Here is a 25,985-nt window from a genome sequence, read left to right on the forward strand (position 1 = left end):
TTATGGGGTTTTATTAGTTTTCTTGCTTTTTATTACCATTGACTAATGGTGAGGGTTTGGATTCAATTCAACCATTTAGTAATGGTTGGCTATGAATATGTAGATTTCTAAATCAGACAATTCTACTGTCTAGTACATGATTTTGTGTCAGACAAAATGTGCTTACAATTGACTGGAAACTGTATTGTCTGGACATTTTGACAGAGCACTGTCTTAAAACCCATAGAGGATATGAAAAACACTAGGATCCAGATTTGCACAGATGGAGAAAGTGAGGCACGTGGTTTGTGTAACTGATTTAGGACCTTACACTGCATGGGAAACAAGAGAAATTAATGTGGCCCAATGTCACACTCTACCCATTTGTCTGGAAATCTCTTAAATACACCGAGTTTAGGTGACACAATGTGTAAGGGCAGCAGATACCCCATCATCCCTAGAACTGCAGTGCTGCTTCCTGTGCACAGGGAGAAGCTCATTTCACAGAGTTTTATGTCACTCTTGTGTGCATGACATCAAAAAGCAACCTCACCTCGACCATCAGCCTGCCAGGAAATAAACTGTGCATGTCTGCAAGGGCAAAGAAGAGCCATGCATTTCCTGCAATCCACTCCTGTCCTACAGTCACATCACCCCTCGGTCTGTTCCAAAAACTGCCCACTCTAGCTACACTGGGAACTGAGGAATTAGCACAGAACCTCTGCTTCTTAAATACACAGAACTGATAAATCTGATGTGAATCTAAAGGAAAATACATTAGCTTATACTCTGTAATTTTAAAAAAACAAGGTTTCTTCAAATCTGTTATATTTGACAGTTAAATTAGCCTGGAAATTAAAAGTAATTGATGAGTTTGACAATTACATAATACTGTGTTAGAAAAAAAAAAAGTCAGAGAGTATAGATGCATTGTTCTGCTCTTTAAAGAAGTATTTTATTACCTTATTGTTGTTAATCCACAAATACCTTAATCTGGGAAACTGTGATAGACTTGGGATACTCCTTAGTCCTCTGGTGGAAAAAAAAAAAGAGTAACAAATTTAACATCAGTAGTGCTTAGTAATTTTATAAATATTTTAATTTTTCATAAATAATACTATACAAGAACTAGAAAGGCACACTTCCCTAGAATTTATAGCAGATAAAGACAAAAAGAACAAGATGGCAGAGACAGTGTAAGCACTCTGCACACCTGCAAGCATAACGAGGCAGCAGGTGGTAAAGAAACAGGAACAAAATAAGTGATACATTAATTGCTTTTCCATAACAGTATAAGTTATGAGTCTGAGTCACATGTACTTTGCAGTTTGTAGAAATCCTGCTCAGAACACAGGAGGAGAAGTTTGGCACCCTGGGGACATGAAGCTAAAAGGAAAACTGCTTTGAAGGTGCAGTGGGGATTGTCCAGCCAGAGTGCCAGAGAAGCCAACAGAAGACAGACATCAAACATGTCAATGTGCATTTATTATTATTTTTTATATTAGTGCATATTGTGAAATATTTTGCCCTTTTTCCACTCCTGTCCTGTTCTCATAGAAACTTAGCACATCCACTGCATCCACTGAGGCTGAAATGATCTCCCATGTGCTAGTACGGTTTTATTTTTTTAATTGTGTATCTAGCACTTTGAGTTTGCTAGTGTACTATAAATAAAAAATTACCTACTGACCACAAAATATTAGTGAGGTGCCAAGGAATTTTAACTAATTGCTCTTCTTTATTTTTCATTGCTTTAAATAAATGTTCTTAATTTCCCCTAGAAAAATTATAGATTACCTTTACTTGACAATTTTTAATTGCCATAATAAAAATTTCCTTGTGGATTTTAATGTGTTGCAAGACTAAGGCCAGTGTTTCAGAAAGTAACAGGACTGAAAAAAACTAACCTCATATCATCAGGCTAAAGTCATGTTTGTTTTCCAACTTTGAAACCTGGTCTCTATCTTTCCATGTTGCCATTTTATTTGTTGGGGTTTTTTTTCCCAACACACCCTCCAGGTACAGACAAAAGGAGGGTGTGTGGATACCTTTTCTCATCTTGCATTTGGAAATGAAAGTCAGTCAAGAGCAAACCCTACAAAGTTGAGGTGCTATACTTTTAGTCCCTTGTATTACTGAAAATCAGATTGTCTCTCATGTTGTTACTTTGTTAAATTGTTTATTTGGCTTTCTCAGATAAGCCATAAAAACTAACTTAATGTGTCTATTATCACAACGAACAGAAAAAGACACCACTGCAAGTAGCAGGGACAAGCAGATGGCTGTTGACAGGACACACAGAGCTCCTATCTGATTCTCCTGTGCACCCCTGAACTACATTTCAGGTAGCAAAGACAAAATTTCTGACATTCTTGGTCACTGCCACTCTACAACTAGTTTACAGATTTACATTTAATTGGCTTTACTCCCTGTCTAGTAACAGCCTCATCTTCACTATCTCCAAGCCTCAATCTGGTTTGTTGTTTGTGGCGCTTTTTTTATATTAAGGCATCTAATTTGCCCCAGGTAGAGCTTAATTCCTCCAACATTTTAGAAGAGCCTGTCCTTTTCTAGATGCCTTCCAGACTTTGTATGTCTTTTATAAACTGATCCTTTTTGGCCTGCAGCACTCTCTTTCTACCTACTGCTAAGTTAATCAGTTTCCCTGGGAGGACAGCTTTCAGTGTCCAAAATACATTGTTTCATGTCCCTTTAATAGTAACTCATTCTCTCTCATTTGATTGACTCTAATTATTTGTTTCCATATTCTTATTTCAGCTAGCAGAAAAATATGTCAAACCAACAGTAAAGGAGGCATGATCTGATACTGAGCTTGGATGAGGTTCAAGTTTATATAAACTGATACAGAATAAAAGGAGTTCACTTCTATCCAATCATCAGAGAATCCATCTTGCATCATCTTTATCAAAATGGTTTCATGGGCAGACAGATCACTTCTGTATCTACCATGTGAACATTTCTTTTCATTCTATAGCAAAAAAAATATTTCAAAGCCAGTGAGGGCACACATTCAAGCATTTAAGAACAGAAAATATGCCAATTAAGACTGTATACACAGACTTAATTCTTTACATATGCAGTATAATAATTGTATTGTTTAGAAAGTATGTATATATGCACCTTTTAATTATCTCATTATTTCAACTTCTCCCTTAAATTTTACACATTTTCTTCTTTCTAAAATGCATATCTTAAAAAAATTGACAGTAACTATATGTTTTACGTCACAAATTATCAAATACTTTCTTGGTGTAAATCAGGAGATGGGATAAGAAATTCAAACATACTAGTGAGCACATTTAGATTTTCAAGACCATATGGTTTCCATCAAAAACAGACTAGACAACACTGAAATCCCTTAACACCTTTCTTTTTTTTCACTCATTTGGACCAAGAGACCTTGAAAACCTTGTCCCCGAATTATTAAACTACATTAGTTCTTTCTGTATGCTATCAACCATGTGAGCAGTGGATGCAGTTGTGAGGCTGCAGACAGGTATGCAACACTTGGAATTGTGCCCTGGCCAGAAATTCAAAGCACGCTTTCCCAAAACTTTGAAGTATGTCCTGTCATGTATCCATCCCTCTATGGCAGCCTCTCAGCATGTTCATACTACAGCATACACCTCTATCAACCTAGATCACCCACAGGTTCATGAAAGCTTTGCCTTCCTTCACTTAGCACATCTTCTTCTCCTCATCTGCCCCACATCTCAAGCTGTTTCATAAAACTCTCAGAGGAGATCAGCTCTCTCATCAGCCCAAAATAACCGTTCTTGTGCTTATATTCACTTCACGTTGCCCTGCCCTCCCTTCAGTTCTTAGCAGTAGAGATGCAGGTCATTTCAAAGGTGGTACCACTGAGTTTTGCCATTGCAGTAACAGATTTCTTCAGGGAGGTCAGAAATTTGGCAGTTCTTAGACTGGGCAGGTCCTGTGTTTTTTTGTTTGCCTTCTTGATACTCCTTCCACCCAGCCTTACAAGCCTGTTAGAACAGGCAGAGATCGGCCCATCAAGGCTCACTCCTCTGCTCCCCATGGCAGAAATTCATGTACAACTCTGTGAACTCACAGACCCTCAAGCAACTCTGGGTTGCTGGAGACAGACTGTGTATCTAAGGATGAGGCTGTTAGCTGTGAGCACAGTTCTGCTATGTGTCGGTGTATCCTCACCATTTCTTCATTCACAACGTGTATGGACTACGTAAGACTATGATTTACTAGCATTTCACATATACATAATGTTCAGAGAGGTCCTGATACAGAAAGCACTATGAAAGGTTACTATTTACTGTGTGCTCAACTTTAGTAAAAGTCAAAACAAGAAACATTTTACTTACTGTCTAGCCAGATACAGTGCTACGACATCCATGTTGCTCTTATAGCCACAGATCTTCAGCTGGTTTTCTATTGCCTGACAGTATACAGGACGTTTGTCAGTATAATGTACTACACCACTATGGATTCATTACATTGTAACATAGGTGAACTTAGAGTTTAATGTGCACACCAAAATTAATATATGTATCACAGCACCTTGCAAACTGTTAGCATAGTCTAAGAGAGATAAAGAGGTAAAAAATGCCAGTCTCTATTTAATATTGACAAAAATACTCCAGTGATTAGGCTACACTTACACTATTTTTTTTTCCTGTGGAGAATCATGGTTGGTAGACATGAAATGAGAAATTAATGTACATTAACTGGACAATGGGCTTCTCACTCAGGTCAGCTAACCCAGTACTCGTGATGAACAAGGCAACTGCTTACTTTGCATTACAGTTGCAACTTTATTTTATGCAGTTTTACTTTAAAACTGTGCACATGACATTTTAAAGCTACGCATCTAGAAAACTCTGCTTGTACATTTAACATTGAAAAATGCAAACAATTTTTATTTTCAGAGTATATTAGTGATGTGTCATAACTTGCAAGACCAACAAAATCCACCAACATAAGAATTATGGATCTCTCTTACTAGTGGCTGATAAAAACTAAAATGTGTGTCAGAAAAAATGGGTTTAACAGATGAGCTATCATTATGATCACTATTGTTTAAAACACAAAATTGATACAACTTTACACGTACAAAATGGCTTGGAAGCACGGACAGGCATGTCAAGAGTGGCCTGTATTGGCTGCACAACCACTCCAGCGTGTTCTGGGTGTACTAAACATACACAAAATAACTTGCAAATGTGTGGGACCTGTGTCACTCTGACCAGAGGCAGCCAGGCACTCACAGGGCTGCTTGTTCCACACAGCGGCTGTGGGACGCTGCCATTTGCCCAGAACTCGGTATGGCCAGCTGTCAAGTGCAGCTGTAGGGGAAAGATTTGGGACAAACGGCCATAGTTGTCTTTCTACGCGTGCAAAATCCGCCCATGGAACACCAAGTGGTCTCTGGAGAAAAGCAGCTGTGAGACACCCCAAGCGTGCCGCTGTAAGGCTCCGGCACTGCGGGACACACCAATGGGGAGTGCGGATGTGACAACGGGGAGCACACACCTACTGCAGAGAGCACCAATCCCGGGTGTCGCGTTCCACACTCAGGAAGGCTGTGCTCAAATACTTGTATTTCGCACCCTCCATTATGCGGGATCTCATGCTCTCCCCACCCTGGAGCCCCCCTTCCCTGTCAGCCCCGGCTCTCCGCCGCCGCACCGCGCGGCCCCAGCGGGGCCCACGTGTGCTCAGCCGCTGCCTAGGAAAGGCTGCCCCGGCTCTCTCGGAGGATCCAAGCCGCTCGCTGCCGCCCCGGGGCCGTGTGGGGGAGCCGAGCGCCTTCCGCCGCCGCGGGAGGACGGAGCGCGCCGCGCCTCGGGGTGCGGTGGCGCTGCCGAGCCCTCCCTAGCACAGCACAGCACAGCACAGCGAGAGGGCGAGGCCGAGGGCGCTGGGGCCGTACGGGTACGAGGAGCCCCGGCGGGGGGTGCCGCCGCTCCGAGCGGGGAGCGGCGCGGCGGGGGCGGGCCGGGGGGCGAGGCCCGCGCGCTCACCTGCCCGCCGGCGGTGGCGGCCGCCGCCATCTTAGAGACCCGCTGTGGGCGGCCGCGGGGGACGGTCGCGAGGCGCGGGCCGGGCTGTTGGGCCAGGACCTCCAGCGTGCCTCTAGAATCAGGGAATCAGTTTGGGAAAATACCTCTGAGATCGTCAAGTCCAACCTATGACTGATCACCGCCACCTCAACTAGACCATGCCACTGAGTGCCACATCTAGTGTTTCCTTAAACATTTCCAGGGGCAGTGACTCCACCGCTTCCCCGGGCAGGCCATTCCAACGTCTAAACACCCTTTTTGTGAAGAAACTATTTCTTCCTGTGGCACAGCTTGAGACTATGTCCTCTGGTGCTGTTGCTGGTTGCGTGGGAGAAGAGACTCACCTGGTACGCCCTCCTGTCAGGCAGTGTAGGGAGCAGTAAGGTCACCCCTGAGCCTCCTTTACTCCAGGCTAAACACCCGCCGCTCCCTCAGCCACTCATTACAGGACTTGGGCTCCAGACCCTTCGCCATCACACTTGCCCTTCTGCGGACATGCTCCAGCACCTCAATGTCCTTCCTGAACTGAGGGTCCCAGACCTGGGTGCAGTAGAAATGGAGTAACACTGAAATGGGAGCCCCAGCCTGGGTGTGAATCGAGACAGGGCTTCATGCTGGGGACGGAGTTTGATGGCGAGCGAGGGGTGCCCACACTGGGAGCCAGGACTCGGGGAGGGGTGCTGGGTGGGTCAGCAGGAGACCCCGGTGGGCAATGGCTAAGGGGAGCTGGGAGAGACCTCTGATGTCTCTGGGATGTCTCCTGGATCATATTCGTTCTCAACACAGAAGAAGTGTGCTTGCTTGCTTTTTTTAAAAAAACTATATTCCTATGGTTTCTTTATTTTTAAGCACAGATCCTATGTCCACGTATGTGTATCACAGAATCACCGAATTAATTAGGTTGGAAGAGATTTCTGAGATCACTGAGTCCAATGTATGACCAAAACTCACCATGCCCACTAGACCACGGCACTAAGTGCCGCACCCTGTCTTTCCTTAAAAACCTTCAGAGACTGAGACTCCACCACTTCCCCTAGGCAGTCCATTCCAATGTCTAATCACCCTTTCTGAGAAGAAATTCCTCTGAAATATATGTCATTTATAAAGAAAACACTTGTGCGTTTAATTTACAGCTAATTCACACCGTATGTATTACTCCCTTGCAACTTGCAAATCACCTTGGTGCCTGAGAGCCCCTCTCCCGTGCCGGCTCCTGGAGTGGGCCCACTGCTGCGACAGTGCCTTGGATTGAGTTGGGCTGTAAAGGAACACAAAATGTTTATGACATCCACATGTGCAAGCAACTGTTGCCATGTTGCTATTTTTATAACCATTTTACTGCGTAGCACAAGCTAAAGAATAGAAAAAGCCATTTCCAGTGTGTGTGTGTGCACGCACTCATGTGCAAGTAGAACAATAGAAAATGTTTGATCAAGCTACAACAAAAATACGTCTGAAAACTTGGAGCTTTATTTAGAATTTAATTTATGCAGAGTACTCAAGTTAGCAGAAATAGTCGTTGTAAATTATGTGTAACTGATATACAAAGAACAAGAGTTGTGTGTGCAAATATATGAATAAGCTGTCCCTCATGGAATTAATTATGTGCATGCCTTTGCTTGTTCAGACCACTGAAGCTAGATGTAGTGTGTATGATGGAGGAATGGAGCTACACTACAAAGTATTATATTGCAAATATCTAATTTTCTTGGAAAAAATTATGTGGGTGGCTTCCATTTCAGCTAGGTAGCTTTTAAACAAATAGAAACCTCAAATAAGAAAACTAGACATCTTAAAGGTATGAAACTGACAAGAGACATTCCTTTAATCCCTTATTTAACTTCTAAAAATATCTCTAGGGTATTTAAAATCATGAAAAGATGAACTGTAATGGAGAAGAAACTGGTACAGAGATCTGTACATTTTTCATTCTATATTCAAGTTCAGTGTTTTCAATCAAGAAGATAGAGCTACCAGTTTAGAATTATGAAAGGCAAGGTGGTTATTAAAGTCACCTTTAATAATAAAAGTGACTTATCAACTAGTCTAATTAACATGATAGGATAGGAAAATCCAGTAACAAAGTACGGGAAAAGAGTGAGAGAGAGAGAGCGAGCCTCTGGAGGGTATTTTGTTGTATTTCCTCGCAGAGGTGTGATGTATGTGGGATGAGGGGTTTTTTTGATATGTTTTGGGGTTTTGAGGTGCTTGTATCTATCAACAACTGGTAGCTACAGACTTAATCTGGATGACTAAATAGAGACTGTCTAAAATTCAGCAAAGTTAATATCTATTTTTTTATGCATTTGCAAGTTGACTCTTAACATCCCACTAAGTTTAAAGAAACTTGGGCAGAAAATGAGTATTTTTTTATTCAGACTGAACTGTCACCATATTTTACACTGGGTTCATATTGGGTTTTTTCCAAAATACATAGCCTATCACCTATTTGTTACTATTCCTGGATTGCTGTCCATAAGTGAATGAATGATCATTTGTCCTTTGGTTTACTCAGAATAATGACTGACTTGCTACACATATTTTTTCAAAAACTTGTCATATTTATGTAGTAAAAATGCTTAATGTGGTTATGCATGGATAAGCAGTTGCAACAAGACATGACCTTATAGTGTGTGATAACAGAACATAGAAATAGGGGAAAGCACAGACAGACCTGCTTTTACTGACAAAGGTGATAGGGCAGAACAGGAGGTTACTAATTTTGTAGATCATCAGGCTACAGATGCCTTGGGAAGTGACATCTTTTCTTCCCTACTTCAGAGGCCTCCTGGTATGTCCATGCTTCAGCCACATACCAAGGGTATAGGAGATTATCATTGTATTACTTTAGAGACCACATATAGAAACATGGATTTGCTAGGGACAATAAAATTCAGATTAAACCTGATTTAAAATGTAATCTGTCTCTGTTGGATGCTCTCTTGTTCAGTTGCCCACATTCTTCACCCTCTCTGAGAAAAACTCTTCTGTGGAAAAGTTTTATCACAGTCTAGCAACTGACACTTGGACTTGATGTGCTAAATCATTCTGCTACTTTTTACTTCCCAGTGATTTTGACAGGGCTTTATTGAAAAACCAATAGAACAATAGCTCTTTGTAACTTAACCTGTTGTTCAATGGCTGAATGGAAAGCCATTGGAAAGATGAAATATACTAAAACCAATGCCTAGTATGTGATATTTTTAATCACCAAAGTTTATATAATCTTCAGAATTCAGTTATTCTTTGCCTATGATAGTAGAACTGTTCTTTATTTTTCAGGGTTTTTAGTCAATTTCTGGTTTTCAAGTCCCCTATAATTTCTAAAATTATCATTTTGAAGGTCTGCATTTTCTAATATATTATATAAGTAATCTTTTTTTAATGCAATGTCCCAAATATTTTAAGTATGATCTATTTTCATACCGACAGCTTAAACTTACTTGCATATTATTCTCACCTTTGTAGGCTTATTGACCTCAATTTAATGTTGAGTGTTTCAATGCCTCTCCCTGAGAAGACCTGCATTTTTAGAGCACATTTATTCAGTGTAAAAAGAAAAAATATGTAACAGTGAAAAACAAAGCAGTAAGATGGCACTCATCCCCCTTTTTTTTGAGAAATTGATATTATATACACCATATCAGTATGGTGACCGCACAGTTCTTTACTATCTTCTATGATTAAATACTTCTCATCAAAGGCTTTTCCACAAGGGTACTTTTAAAAACATGTTATAGACTCAACTAATTTATGTTGGAAGGGATTTCTGGAGGTCATCTAGTCCAACCCCCCAAGAAAGTAGATCTAACTGCAGAATTATTTTCCATCTCACATCTTTGTGCAGTTCTGCTGCTTACAGAACATCCATCAAAGAACAAAAGTATTATCTGGGACAAATTTTAAATTGCCTGTTTTATACTAATGATACATAAAAATTAGTACAATTAACTTGTTTTCGAGGTTATTAAGTACATTTCACCTGGAAAGTGAAATGCAAAATATTGTAGATAAATGCATATTTCCTTTTTTTCTTCTTGCAACCGGAAATATGTTATCAGTGTTTATCTGGTGAAAGCCAGAAGCCTGAGGAAAGATCAGTGGGATATCCCACCTGCATTCCAGCTATTGCTCCAGAGAAGTACAGTTCTCTCGTAGGTCCAGTAGCTGCAAGCCCTGTGCAGATGTTTCAAATACTCAGCACTGTCTAAAGCATTCAGGAATTTGAATCACTTCTCTCACTCATGCTATTAATCTTGCTGATGGCACCAATGACATCCCAGTGACCCTTTAGCAGGTTCAGGAGCAGAATTTTGGGAGGGTTTTTTTTTTCCAATAAATAATAAAAACTTGAGCCTATATCTAAGCAGTTCAGACTGTTTTCAGTTTGAAGGTAGTGATTAACTGGAATGGTTAGGCTGCTGCCTGAAAAACATTATTTAATTTTTCTAGTATTATGTGTAATATAAATTAATATATTATACACAATAAGGAAAGAAGATAAAACAGTCCAGATGCAACCTATGGCGAAATTGTCCCAGCAGACTGCATCGTGTGGATCAACCACCTCGTTTGAATCCAGCTTCACTCTGACTTGATAACTGAATACTACCCTGGAGAATAAAGACCACCACCACTAATGTGACAGGTCTGCTGGAGAGGAGGTCCAACATATTTATTAATACTCTGTCTTATTTTTCTATCAGCACAATTTGGATGTATCTTTCATTTCAACATACCCTCTTAACTTTGTTCCCTGGCCATTTTGCATGCTGGAATGTTCCTGCAGTTTGGCTTCCAAGTCTGATCAACAGCCAGAAAAGAAATTACTGTCTGTTGCAGCTCTTTTATGGGTATGTAAACAACATTCTGTAAACAACATCCTTATGGCAAATGATCCTGTTACTCTAGTCTCAGAAATTTCATCCTAATCTTTCAAAATGTTGTATGTGCACTTCCAAAATGGTTTATAGCTATTCTAAAATATATATATATACTAACATTGGTGTTTTTCATAAGAACATATTATGCACATTTAAAACTTTAAATATTGCTTCCTAACAAAGTTGACTACCTTCACCTTTAAGAAATAACTGTTTTCTAGAAGAATCTCTGCAAAGCTCTCTACAAGGAGAAGTCAATACTCTTCTTACTGATGACTGATAGCAGTGCCCCTGTTAGTTCAGAGAATTCTTTGTCAGTGAGCTGTTTTGTAACCTGCAGGTATGGAAAAAAAGCCCTTAACTTTTAATTTTCAAATAATATTTAATAGTGACCTCTGCCAATGTAATTTTCAATGTAAACTTCCAGTATTCTGTCTTCTTAAAATGTTGGCAATGAGACCGTGTTTATATGGTGCAAGACTGTGCCACACAGAGATGCACAAAAGCAGTTCTAAATGAATTTCCTTGGGTATTGAAGGGTCTGTGTCCGTTGCTGACCCCTAAGCACTCTCTGTGGAGCCAGGAGGGTTCAGAGAATGTGTTCAGAGAGCATAGGCATTCCCAATAACAAGAAGTGTAATAACTTAATTGGTCAGTTAATGCCCTGAAGATTTAACATGGAAAATACATGCCCTGTGCTGAATTCATACTGTAATATTAAATAGATGGAAATGATTATATGCAATACAAAATAAAACTAAAGTCTGAAGAAGAGTTTGAATTTGTCCATGTAAGAACTTGCATGTACATTCATTCAGGGGAAAAGGAGTGCAATCTTAATACCAGAACTCCTGTAATTATTATCCGAATTATTAAAAAAGTCTTTATTTATATAATACTGATCATGCATCTTAATCTAAATATGAGTTACATTATGTCTCTTGGCTACCTGGCACTGAAATTGTTTCTTCACGCCTTCTGCCTTGGGAAAAACTCTGACTCATCTGTCTCACTGATTTGATATTTTGAGATCCTGTAACTGTTGTTTAGTCTCTCAAAGCTCTACTGACCTAAACTGTGTGAATGAATTACTTACACACTATGTTACTACTACTGTTCTCATTCTACAATTCTTGCATATACTCAGTACTGTACCTAGGCTAAAGGTACTAAAAATTAGCTAAACCTAGTAAAAGAGTTAGGGTCAAATGACATCTGGAAACCATAGCAGTGCATCAAAGGCAATTAATGGATTAATTCTCAGTTGTCTCTTAAATTTTTGTACATGGCAAAAGTCACCATTGCAGTACTGTCCTGCACAGAAAATAGGATCTAGACTTGGAACAGATCTTCTAGATCAAGTCCACTGTTTTCCGCTTACGTTCATGTAATCACATTCATAAATTTGTTATATTTTTGTCAATTAGCAGCAGAATGAAAATACCATAATTATGTTTCACAACTGTTTCTGATTTTGTTTCTTCTTTCTTGACTTCATGTTGGAGAAGAAGGGAGCAGGTAACATTGAATGGTGAAACACTGGAGGAGATGCTTGAAGAGCAGCTTCATGAACTTCAAGATTTTCACAAACTACATAATTGTTACTCATTCAGAGGTTTTTCTACAGCTAGTAGGCGTGATAATTTCCCTGTCACAGAGGAACAGTTTAATTAATTTAGATTAAAATTTTCTTTTGCCCATATTCTCATTTTTCACAGTGATTTTGTTCAATGATATGTAGGGGTATGGTATGTATACTGATATGTATTGGCATTATTTAGGCCCATGACTAACAAAGATACATGTTCAAGTTCACAAAACTGTACTGGGGAGAAAAATACTTGAGAGTATTTCTGTAAAAGTGGTAAGGAACTTGAGCAAGTAACAGTCTTTGTAGCAGAACACAATTTGAATCCAATATGCACTCTTTAGAAATTTGTTAAACATAGAGGAATTGCTGAAAAAACATGAATTATAAAGAACATTTAGACAATTGGAATTCTAAGTACACTGGTACTTTTGAGAATTTTACTTTTTGTCTGTCAGCATGAATGTGATTTCTTTTTAAAAAGACCAGCACAAGTTATAAAATCACATATGGCTAGAGCCCATTTCCACTTCTACAGAAAGATCTACGTTTTTTTAAAAAATGTGCGAGATGTGTTCTGTAAAGTATGCCAGCAGACCTTAAAAGGAATTGTCATCTTAGACAACTGTTCTACTTTCAAATATTTTGGTGTATGAACATGGCTTTAATCCATACTACACCTCCTCTTCTAAGTGTATCTGGTAATTGCTCCAACCCCACGGCAGGCTAACTTTTAGTGAGTTCTAGTGGTTTGTTTTATTAGAAAATGTAGTACTTCATGATTATGCAATCTCTAAGCACCAGCTGAAGTATTTTTAATCCATTTACTGTATTTATATTTCCCCAGGCTCCCTCTAGTTTGATTTCTTCTTAGGTGACTGTTTACAGTAGCTGCAAGTGTCAGAGCTACCTGATTGCCTTGAGGGAACAGAAGATTTGCTGTTAGTTAAAGGTTATTGATACAAGGGAGCTCCTTGTTTTGTGTGGATTGAGGATTAGGAATAATTTTCCATGAAAAAGTATATGTCTCATGCAATAAAAAAAAAATTCTAGTCACACACACACACACAAAGACACAGACACAGCACTGGCTTTTGTTACTTTAGCTCATTCAAGGTGATAAGATTTTTACCTTAAAAAAGCTAACCAAATATACTGTTTTGTTAAAACTGAACATTTTTAGAAAGCCCTAGAGATCCAGGAAACATGTAACTTCAGAATGGAAAGGAGAATTGTAATAGAAGAACTTCCAGATTTCAAAAATGCTCCTTTGAAAAAAAAGCATTTCACATTTTTAAAATACTTTCTTTAACAAGGGCAGGAATAAAATATTGCAAAGTCTGCACTGTGACAGTTTTCTACAAGATTACCTGTGTCTGTCAGTGCATTGTTGGGAATTTGAGTTGGATATATATCTGCAAGCTTTCTATACAGTATCATCTTAACTCTCAGAACAGACTAAACCATATACTATTAGAACATTAATAACTGCCAGTAACACTTGGGCTTTTTAGTGCTAATGTTAGGTCACTAGTAAGCAGTGCTGAGTATTTAACTCCAGACTACTTGGGATTATAGTTAAAGACTGGGTTTTTTCCAAAATAATTACCAGCAAAAAATTCCACCACAAATAAGAACAAGCTGAACTGCCATTCATTGCAACTGACTTTCTGGTTTGGGGTTTTTTGTTGGTTTGGGTTTTTTTTCCCCCCTTCTCTATTGCTGTGCTAACCTAACCACATACATAAACAACTCTAGCATACAATGTGTGTGCTAAAATTAGACAGTACATCCTGAACAATTTTCTCTGATCTTCTCCCATACTGCCTAAAAGAACCAAAGGAGTCCCAATTAATGTTTTGGAAACAGTGTCAACAAAGGTAGAAAGCAGTTCTGCAGAATTCTCACAGAACTTGAAAAGTGATATAAATTAATATTTGGAACTGGCACCTGAGACTTTCCACAGTAAAATTCCAAAATGGTGTTCCATAACCTCAAAGCATCCTTGTCCACCTCATCGAGGCAGTCAGACCTCACGGCCCTCGCAGAACAGCCAGCGTGGCAAGTGCTTTTGCAGCCTTCCTGACAGCACCATGGTGTGACACCTCTATCTTCAGTGCTCTGGTGGCCTTCAGAACTTCACTGTTGGGCTTTAAAGTTCCTAATTGTGCAGCTTCTCATTATACCCTGACTCTCAGCAATGCATTTTCATCAGCAATCTATTATCACTTATGTTGTATAGCCCATGCCGTTTTGTATCACAAGGGTATTGGAGAAATGGTAGACAAGAAGAAAGAAAAAAATTAAGTAATAGAGATAAAAGATAAGATCAAACATACCAGAAATAAGTGTCCCTGTCTTAATAATCCCATTATGAAATGTAATCTTTTGAAAATTTTACGCAATACTCACAAGCAGAAGACTTATATAGAAGGGAAACATATGAGTTATAAAACTTAGTATTGCTGTGCCTGACTCCTGAAAACCCTCTAACTTACAGAAATTCATAATTTTGAGTGAACTTGCCATGCTGGAAAAATTAGCTGTCTAGAAGGGAATTAATTGAAATCAGTTTGCTGTGCAGATTGTATGCTAAGCTAGCCAACAGAAAATGCAACTTGCAGCTCTGACATCTGCTAGGTGCCCAAAGCACCCCAGTTCCCTCTTCCTCTGCCTGTAAAGAATGAGGAGAACATTCAGAGGTAAGTTTTGGGCAGAGGCATCAGTATCCAAAGGGACTCCCCTTGTCCCAGAGGCTCTCCAGCATCAGCACAACATGCCAGGTCCATCAGTCCTTCTGTCGGTACTTTCTTCCAAGAAGGTCATTTATGCCCCAAGTCCAATGTGTATAGAGCACCTCAGATTGCTCCTCTGTCAGACTTGTGGCAGGAATTTCAGTTCAAGACTTCCATGAGCAAAATGTAGCTGCTTGTTCACTGGATATACTGCAATGGTGAACTTATTCCAAACCTACTCCACTTAGGGTTTTGGTGTGGTTTTAGGTCTCAAGTTTCTTCCCGGCTATCTAGATAACTTAGAGCTTTTTTTGGGAGCCAGCAACCAAAATTAATCTCATTGGTTTCTGTGAATCAATATTTTCATCAATAAATCCCAAAGCTTTATACTAAAGAATTTATTTTTATCAGTGCAAAATTCAAAGCACAAAATAGTAGTGATGAAAACAAAATTAAGATCTACTGACTCTCAACTTGATGCCCAAATAGCAGAGCTCTCTGCAATTAGAAGGGGGGGAGGGGGGAGAGGGGGAAGGAAGTGGATTGAAGGATATTTTAATAAAATTATTTTTAAAACTTTAGAAATACTTGAATGCATGCAGTGAAGTTTGAACCTGAGAATAATTATTTGAAGTGCCTGAAAGTTGGTATGTTAAAAGCAATTCAGCATTCTTGCTTGACTGGGACACTCACAGGTTATAGTGATTGTTCCCATGTTCCCTCAGAAATGTTTAAATACCTGGAATAAAATAGCTTTGTATTCCAAATTTTGACTGAGAAGCAGGATGTTTTTCAGAGAGAGAACATACCCTTTCCCCAGCTTGTGCTATGGCAAAGTGAATGTGGTCACTCTTCTTGAAATATGTCTCCACACTTGACACTAACTTTTGAGACAGAATTTTAAAATGGGAACATTGTTTTGTTCTCTCAGTCTCACAAACTGAGAACTCCCTTTATACCTCATTTTGAGAGGGCAGACAGCTTACTATAAGAACATTTAAGAAAAACTGAAAGTTGAATAGTATCCAAGTTCATACTGTGAGAATGTATATTTATATGACAAAGGCACAACTTATACAAATAAGCAATTTTAATTGAAAAATGCTGTCAAAATCCTAACTATTTGGACTGGTTTTGATTTCAGACATAAAAGAGTCTTAATTTTATAGAAAAGACGTGATGGGACCATGTATTATTCAAAGTTCTCAATTGTCAAATATTGTGATCTTGTCCAACAGTGAGGGGATTGTATTCATTTTGGCAATATTCAAAATGCAATCAACCATAGATTATGAATGCCTTTAGACACTGTGCAATGGTGCATAAAACCAATCAATTATCTTTTTTGACTATGCTTATCTGGCACTGAGACTGGAAACCTGTCTTATTGTGAATTGTATGCACCTCAAAAATACATAGAAACTATTTTCTTGTTTCTGTTTGCTTAATTAGTATACATGACATTCCTAGTTGATCTGGGCATGGGAATCTTTACCATCCAATTTTCACATGTGTCCTACTTCTATGAAACTTATCCAGGAATTAAATAAACCCAGTTTATCACTCCTTAGAACCTTGTTGTGTGTCTCTTCTTGTCTCAGTCTCATGAAATACCTCACCACATTATTAATCTACATGTGCAGCATGGAACTCACGATTGTGTAGCATACCATGAGATTTTTGCAGCATTTTGAACCCCACAGGAAAGTAAAGAACTAAATGTGTTTGCACTACAGTTTCCTGAATAATTACTTGAATTATTCCACCAGTATAGGTCAGTTTGGATCTTTGCCACCACTGCTATTTGTAATTCAGATCAGAAATAGGCAATTGTGCCAAACTGTGCATCCTGTCAATGTGCTCATATGAAGCTCAGCAGCACCATCAGGGCATTTCCTTGAATGCTATAAAGTGGCCTCCCACAGAGGAACAAAGGAGCCAGAGAAAGACACTCTTTTCTCCAAGCTTCCCGCACATCCCTCTGCTTTATCCAAAATGCAACCCCCCTCTCTTCTTGGCTAATAACCCATTTGTTTAAGACTTGATTACAATCAGTATTCCAGTTCACCATTATATTAAAAATGGGACTTGCCATTTTATCACAACTGTAAGGCATGGAAGTTTTCTCCACATTCCTTACTATATGTTGCATTTAGAGGATGCTCTCTTCAATCACACTATTACTGCCTTGACAGTTTAGTCATTGTTATTCATGAGGACTTCTTGATGCTTATCTGCAAGTTGTTCAAAGAAGATCACACAGCGATGACCTTGAAATGAGAATGAATGAGGCCTTTGTGTTCTATAAATCACTAACAGCAAGCACAATGCTTGTATTTTACTCCTGGGAGGAAAAAAAGATAACTACCTGTGGCCATAAGCTTCTGTGCTTGTACATAATACCTGTTACAAGTGCAAAATTAAATTTCTAGCAGATGAGGTGGAAAAAACACCCCTCAAATGAAAGTGAAAAGTATTCAGTTGAAGTTACTAGAGCAGAAGAAATACTGAGTGTCAGAGAAGGCAACGAATATACATGATTCAGTCTTTGAGCAACACTTTAAAGACATTCCAGGAGAGCCTAACATAATTAAAAGAGCAGTAGATATAGATAAATGCACTAAAGGACTAAGCAAATAGCACACTGGAGGAAAGTGTAAGTATTTAGCTGAAGCACAGCTAAATAGCCTGCAATAGCAAAAATTAGGTACTGTTTAAATATTAGCTTTTAAGTTAATGAAAAGCATTACATACAAAATAGTTGTTGGAAATTAATAAGGAGGAAAGTCAAAGTGTATTCTCCAGAAGTAATTTTTGGGCCTCTCTGCATAAACAATAGGAAAAAGTTACCTGTCTTACTAGAAAAGTGACTATCAGATTGATAATATGAAAAGTTTCAGTTTTCTTTTAACCAGTATAGCAGTTGAATCTCAAAGTTGATGAGAAGCTCTAAAAAAATTAAAAAATGTCTTGGCATTCTGTATCAAACATGTGTTCTAAGGGGAACTTAAATGAATATGGAATTCAGCAGCTACCTTATGTGGAGAGACTAAAAAGATTGGGAGTCTTCAGCAGTGAAAGGAAAAGGCGGGGAAGAGAAGTGATGACATAATGAGAATTCTGGATAAGGTAGAAGTAAAATTTCTGTTCATTCTATCCTATAATTTGACAACTTGAAAATTGTAGAATATCAGCCTGAACCAAATCTAAAAAATGCATTTATTTAGACACAAAGTAGTGTACTTCTGGCACTTGCCATCACGGGGGATTTCAGGGCATCGAGAGGTTCCAAAAGGAATTAGACAAATGGATGGAAAATACCACAATAGGGTGAGGATGTACCTCTGGCTACCCTGACGCAACAGTGGTGTATCATGGCAAAAGAAAGAGGAATGGGCCTCTGAGAAGAGCTGGGTTTGTTAATCACTGAATAGCTTTTCCTATTGCTACTTCTGAAGACAGAAAAGTTGGCTGGATAGACCATTGGTCTGAACCAATAAAACCTTTCTTACATTCTTAAAATTAAATTGAGAGCTTTAGGTAAATGCAAGGAACAATCTGATAGGCATTACTAATCCTAAAAGTGAATGTAAAGCTTGAATAGTGCAGTTTGTTGTTAAAATAACTTAGGACATCCATGTTACTTATCTTGACCTCATAAAAGTAAAAATTGGGCTTGCCTAGTAAAAATAAGTTCAGTAAATTATGTCCTCCCTTTACAGGAATACTGCTGCTTTCTGAATTGTAAGAATTTGTGGTTACTTTGTTTTAAATATATAGCTTGTGTATTTTAAGATTCTTTATTGTATCATATAATGGGAAAGTACTACATGGTTGCATGTGCTTACAAATTTACAGCCAAACTTAACCTAAAAACCAGCATACAGAAATGTATTACACCTCTTTAGAAACATAGTGGTGTTGGTAATGTTTCCCAACACTGCTGCAATGTGGAAAAGTCCAAGCTATTTAACTCATTTGTTGGCACAAAAAGGGGGGATTGTGTGAGGTTTTGCTGAGGATGAGCTCACAATAGATCTGCAAATTTTCAGCACATCAGCTATAATTATACACAGATGAGATTCTGTCTCCATTTTTTTCTTGTATCAAAAAAGACACCCTATCTCTCTCTTTGCATGCTTCATGAGAAATACAAACATAGCAGACAAAATGCATTTTTCAGGCAAATGTATAACATACATTGTCAATAATGCTGTCTTCAAAATTCTTCTTCAAAGTTTTTTTTTTTGCTGCTGGGAAATTCAGTAGAATACCCTGCTTCTAAGGAAATATCTCAAAACATTCATCCTATTACACCATGGGGGCAAAAAAAAAGCATATTCTAGAAATTAATTGTTCTGGACTCTGACTAAGGAGAAAAGTTTTGATCCAGGGCTTTTTACTTAGCTACTACATTACATACCTCAGGTACATGCAATGAATCCTCGAGCATAGAAGAGCCTGCCCCAGTTGTGTTTCCATTTTGCAGTTCACTTTGCTGGATGGGCTGAAATTTCCAGTCAGATTCACAAAGCCCATCTAGGTAATCTCTGCTCTGCAGATAGGTTGAGGTGAGCCACGTGAATGATGTCTACTTTAGTAAGTAGTGCAGGCTAATGGCAAAGCATTTATGGCATGAGTCAGTTCTGAGAACTTAACAGCCACATCACACAGGATTTGGGAAGGTGTTTCTGGGATAGTTAGATAGATAGATAGGTAGATAGATAGATAGATAGATAGATGGATAGATAGATAGATAGATAGATAGATAGATAGATAGCCTGGACGTGTGGCTGGAGAACATTAGGTGTGCTTTTGGAGCATATCTTCTAGATCAATCTTGTCTAGAAGCTACCTGGTTTCTATGCTTTGAGATTGTTTTATGATGTGGATAAAAGCATGATAAATGCTGCAGAAGCACAGGCCAAAATGTCAGTGGTTAAATGCTGTCGTGGGTATCATAAACATTTGCAATTAGTTACATTTCAATACTTTAAGCACAAAAGCCTTTGATAGTCTGAGGTACTTAGAGGACATACTTGTGAAGGATTTTCATCAGAATACTGCTTCTTACCTTTAGCATGAGACTAAATATGGCTATGAAACTGTAAGATATCTGAGCAAAACCAAATTTTATAGTACAAGATTCTGTATTTTCTTGCAAATATAAACATTTGTTTTAAGTACGTGTGGGCCTTATGGATGGCCCACAACATAGCCCTTAGGACCCACCTGAAGGAATAAGGAACAGTTGTGTGCTTTCACAAATACCAACAGCAGATTCTTGAAAATCACAAACATTTTTTGATACTTGAATGCTCAAGGACAAATTTTACAGTTTATCACACTGCCACATCTGGAAAAAAACCCATGGTAAACAGTGCTCTTTATTGCTGCATTACATTTTGCCCATTTTCATCTTTCAACAAGCAGTGGAGTCAGGAAGATCTCAAGTGTCCATATTTTATTAGAACTGAAGAAATTCTGCATGGTTTAGAGAATATTGACACTAAGTTAATCAATTCAAGCTGGTTTAGGAAAAGATCAGGCTTATATAAATATAAAATATTTAACAGTCTACTCAATGACAAAATTTTGAAAAAGGAAGGCCACTAAAAAGGGGAAAAATAGATCCTTTTGATTAATGACTCAATAGTGGAAGAATGTTGCCCATACCCATCTGTGTCCCAGACAGAGTGAAGGAGATGGTTTATCTCCTGCCAGGACAAAAGCCAGCACAAAAGAAAGATCTTACAATAGAGCATTCTGGTGAATCTTCACTTGTGGTACCCCATGGAGCCTGTAGTAACAATAGGGAAAGGAAATGTGACAGACTGAAAAGATTTCACAGAAAACCACAAGATGAGAATTTAAGGTTTTGTGCTGAATGGGGATGTAGGTGTATATTTGAGTGCAATCTGGTTGTGTTTATGAAAGAATACCATATCACTTTAAATTCCCTACTAGCAAAACAGTAAGTCAGGAAAAACCAAATAGAAAATAAAAATAGAATCTATGGTTCTTGTAGTGTGTGGTTCATTATGTATATGACACTAAACTAAACTTTTGCCAAAGGCAATTTCTCTGTTGGACAAGTAGATACATAGTCATGATTAAAAAAAAGGTTGACTCCATACCATGTAGATCCCACACTCACAGTTGTGATTGATTTAGTTAACTTTGAAGAGCATCAGTGTTTCTTTTCCTGGTGTACTCTCCAGCTTCTGCTTTGGATGAGGAGGGAGGTAGGTTCTGGAGTTATCATGGCTCAGGAGGTGGATTCACTGTTTCATGGCCTCCCTCTGCTCCTGCCCTGTGCAGTTTTCCCAACAGACATTCCCCCAGCACAGCTCTATGCCTTGGCCTTGTCCATCTTTTAGCCATTTCTCAAGCAGCATGATTTGTGGGGCGTGACCTCCTATGTAGAGAACTGGCCCAGAATGACAAATAAATAATAGTTACATGAAAAGAAAGAAAGAAAAAAAAAAGAAGAAAGGCCCAAGAACTCACACTTCTTTTGGATTTAAGTCATAAGATTTCTATGAAATGGTTGAGGTAGAGCTCCTAATTTGGTATAAAGTGATTAGTGTTGATGTGCAGCTACTTGGCACCCTATTTAATAGTATGCTCCATCCTTTTATTCACTATATTCTGTCTCTGATTTTCTAATTAGTTTCCTATCTTTGTGTTAGATCCTTGTTTATTAGTAGAAGGGGTTTTTTTACTTCTCAGTGACTTCTATAGCACTTATGAAACATGAGGAGCAATTATATGTACCCTTACATGGTTTAAAATGTCAGCATTCACTGCCTTTATTCCTTGGTGTGCACCTGGACTGTCGCACTCCACTGGTATGTGGGGCATCAGTATAATTGCTAAGGCCTTCTGCAGATTCATGAGTTTGCCTGATGAAATACAGAAGAAATACCTCTAGGGGATGGAAATTTTGGTCTGAAACCACAGTACTCGCCTGAACATGTAACCTTCCTCCCAATTCACATCAAATGACACCAACCTTCATCCCACAAGTTCTAGGAACACGTTTGTTTTATGTCCACGAAAGCACCAACTTCCCAATTTGTGCACAGCTTTAGAATCGAAGATAATGTCTGTATAACTAATTCATAAACTAGTACATTTCAGTCTAATGAATCTGGAATTTCTACTGCAAGATTATTCTAGAAAGAATGCATAATTGGACTGTGCAGAGGTACAAATTACCAGCACCCAGTGAAAAATTAGCAACCAGCCTGAAACAGGCCGAGTTCTTGTTATATGATCTTTTAAAGAACCCAAAGAGAGGCAAGGGGGGTCCACCTCAACTAATTCATTTTCTAGAGGTACCTATTTGCATAATGAAGCAAAGCTTATAAAAGGTAGAGACAGATGTAACTGTTTTTATCAAGGTATTCTTCACTCTAACACTGCTCAGAATTTGATGGCACTGTTCTTATATTAGGTTTTTGTCATGAATGCCTTGATGTTTTGTACTCTGTGTATAGCAGGCCTCATACCATAATCTTAGAGACAAAAATAACTCCTTTGTGTTCAGCTGAGTAGCTTGGCATTGTTTGAGAGACTGAACAGTGATAAATGAGAGAAATAAAAGAAGACTTAGAGATCGCTGAGATCACTGTAAAGGCACTGCCTGTACCTTTACAAGGGGAAGTTCTAGGTAATATAGCCAGGAATTCTTCATGGCCAAAAAATGAAATCCCAAACCTTCAGGCTACAGATAAGATATATATTCTTAATAACAAGGGAGAACATTCAAATTAGCAGAAGGGATGGACTACACATCTCTGAAGGGGTCTTCCTTCACATTTCAGTGTCTTTCTGAAACACATGCTTTAGTCAAATACAGGTAATGAAGTTTGGTACAGAAGAACTTGGATGTATTTTATAAAATCACCTGGCAATCTCCCCTGGCCCTCCAATCTTAAAAAAGCCTTGAGAAATGAAGTAAAATTGGATCTATGCTCTGTTTACACTTCCATTTTAAAAAGAGTAACAAATAACATTTGAATACTTTTCATGTGTAGGCCAAGTATTTTGCCATATCTGTAGCCTTTAGAATTAATAATTTACATATATTTTTGTGGCTTTCATAGTCTCATATTCTTGTACTCTAATGAAAAATAGTGCTTTACTTTAGTGACTGTCTTTTTCAGAAAAATGTCCAGCTGATAGAAAAGAAACCATCCTTGAGAACAAATTAAAGTGGACAGCTGATTTCCTTTGGCTCTTTTAAAGACCTAATCCAACATCAATTTTCCTTTTTTTATGTTTCTCCTACAAACACAAACTCAGAAACAAGAAAAGTTTGCATTCCATACACTTTAAAAAAGAGTACTTTTCTTCTGTTTTTCTAAAGAGTTATCCCTGAAAGAAAAGCTATACTGTTAAAGACTTTACAGTTTGTGGCACAGAGCAACATACACAGCTTGGCCAGTACACCATGTGTGGAAAGCTAAAAAAAGTTTCAATGAATAATAGGTCCCAAAAAGCAACATCAATTGTAATCATGACTTTCTTTTAAAATGAAGTTGGTCCAATTTTAAGAACATTCTTCCAAAATCTCATTAAAAAAAAAAAACAAAAAGAAAGAAAGAAAAAAGAAAGTATGTAGATTATAGTTTACAATTTGAAAGGGAAGAAGAAAATGTACGTTTTAAAATGTTTTATATACGTGTTTATCATCTGTACCATATGTGTTGTGTTTTGTCCATAAGTGTTCTATTGATAATTTACATAAAGTGCTTGGATAAGGACTGGCCCTTTCTCAGGAGTAAGTAGCATGGAGTATATAAACCAAAAATCTGTTTCTTTGGGTGAAATACATTTTTAGTTTCTTGAGACTTTTGCCTCAATACGCAAAAGTGCAGTTTCAATTTGATTTAGTATTTCTAATGCCATTTACTAAATCCTTTACTTTTCTAGCCTTAACTAATGCATTTCAGCATTTCAAGCTACTCTTCAGCAAGCTAGATCCTGCCTTGCTTATGCACAATTGCAGTTGAACTGTGTGAGAGTTCCTGCTTCTAAAGAAGCAGACATTTCAGTCCTGACTTGTGTCAAGCATTTTTCCATCTTCCAACATGCTTGATGCCAAAATACAATGCCACATCTGTAAGTGAACAAAAAGAGCACTCACTATATCCTTCATTTTAATTCCACTCTCACGAAAAAGCTCCTGATTCTAATATATACATTCACCCAATATTACTTCCTATATCAGTTGCTTGCATGAAGTACTTCTTTTCTTTCTAAGTTTCTGCTATGTCTAGTATTTTTTATTTCTAGCAGAGCATACCAATCTGGCAAATGAATACTAGCAACGTTCAGTTCAGTCCCCTGTAAGAAAGGGCTTTTGCTTGTCTGCAGCCTCACTAAGGCTTTGTACCTGACAACTGTCTCATCTGCATGCAAAACATTTATATCCAGATATATCTGTCAAGGAAAGCCTAACACTCTAAGCATTAGTTTTAAGACACACAGACTTGTAGTATCCAAATCCCAACCAAATAATTTCACTGCTTCTGCCTTCCCAGGTACTTAGTGGACTGGTAAAGTTTACAATCAACTGAGTATTTTGAAAAATCCAGGGTCCTGGCCATTTCATGTAAACAAAAACTGTATTATTCTTTCAATGGTGGTGGAATTTTAGTCTAGTGTTCATGGCTGAAGCTCCTGTGGTCCAAGGTATGCGTTGTGCCTCCATGTCTGGTTGTTGCTCCCCATGCGCTTTAGTCATATTTAGGTGATTTTGATTGAATGCAGTTTGCAAAGTCTGTTGGGACTTTTTGGGATGAAAAGCACTTTATAAATGTAAAATATTTTATTATTACAGCTGCTTCCAAGAGAGAAGCTGTGTTTAGCTGAACATTCGGAAAGAAAATTTACAGGAATTTATTAGAAACTTTAATTTTATTTCCAAACCACACTCACTAGAGATTCAAACTATTTGTCTTGAATTGTACCTGCCAAATTTTGATGACATGAAATTCCCCCTCCCCATTTAAAAGAGAGGGATTGACCACAGTCATACTGCAGACATTAAAGTAACCTGCATTATTAGGTTTTCTCCACATTCCAATCTATCTGCCTTAGGGTATTAAACCCTACTTTCATCTCCGTGAGGTTCAGTATTGCCAAATCCGAGCCATAAGGCCATGTCTAGACTACAAACTGAAAAGTGGGTTTGACTGCACATATGGGCACCCTAAGCCACACGTCCCACAATTTTTCCATCTCTACTTTCATACATAGCCCACTCACAGCTTGGTTTTAAATAATTTACACTGTTACAAAGAAAACCAACCTCCCCAGTACTAGCTGATGAACCATTACTATGATTGATTTTGCCTGGGCGCAGGCCAGGCAGGCTGCCTGAACAAAAGCCTGGCCCACACAAAGCCACTGAGTATAATCAGTGTTTCTGAGTGTAGTGAGAGTTTTTTCACCTCCTGGCACTCGTCTAAATAACGCCTCGGTATTAGTTTAAGGGTCTGTGGTGTGAATTATGGGAGAGTTAGGTCTTGAGAATATTTCTCAAGATCCACACATGCCTGACAGTAGAGATGCAAATCCTGGACATAAAAAGCATTGTAATGGTCCCAAAATAATGTGATTAGATTAATGAGATATTTTCAAGTACACCGCCATCTTTTGATGCTGGAGCCCAAACCAATTAAGGTTCAAGATACAGTCTGAACTTTTACCATGCAAAGATTATGTGTGC

General features: G+C 38.4%; 1 protein-coding gene and 1 long non-coding RNA gene across 4 annotated transcripts in view; one reads left to right on the forward strand and one right to left on the reverse strand.

Annotated features, from left to right (window-relative positions):
* The window catches only part of LRRC72 (leucine rich repeat containing 72), a 51,062-nt gene that overhangs the window by 12,459 nt on the left and 12,618 nt on the right, over positions 1–25,985 (reverse strand). For 2 of the 3 annotated variants that reach the window (XM_042043922.1, XM_042043919.1), the window contains exons 2-5: positions 9,499–9,560; positions 7,217–7,296; positions 4,341–4,414; positions 942–1,011 (exon numbers count right to left, since the gene is read on the reverse strand). In XM_042043922.1, coding sequence (XP_041899856.1) covers positions 942–1,011; positions 4,341–4,372 — 102 coding nt within the window. In that variant the 5' untranslated portion in view covers positions 4,373–4,414; positions 7,217–7,296; positions 9,499–9,560. Of the gene's footprint in view, positions 1–941; positions 1,012–4,340; positions 4,415–6,382; positions 6,475–7,216; positions 7,297–9,498; positions 9,561–25,985 lie in introns of those variants that run through there. The other variant, XM_042043920.1, reaches the window with a different exon arrangement.
* LOC121671751 lies at positions 6,802–16,814 on the forward strand. Its single transcript, XR_006018591.1, has 2 exons — positions 6,802–10,891; positions 12,430–16,814. It is a non-coding gene; the product is annotated as an uncharacterized LOC121671751 (long non-coding RNA).

Source organism: Corvus kubaryi, unplaced genomic scaffold (genome assembly GCF_017639235.1).
Source record: "Corvus kubaryi isolate FWS band 111438036 unplaced genomic scaffold, C.kubaryi_AGA036_p1.0 37398, whole genome shotgun sequence".
In the NCBI taxonomy this organism is placed as follows: Eukaryota; Metazoa; Chordata; class Aves; order Passeriformes; family Corvidae; genus Corvus; species Corvus kubaryi.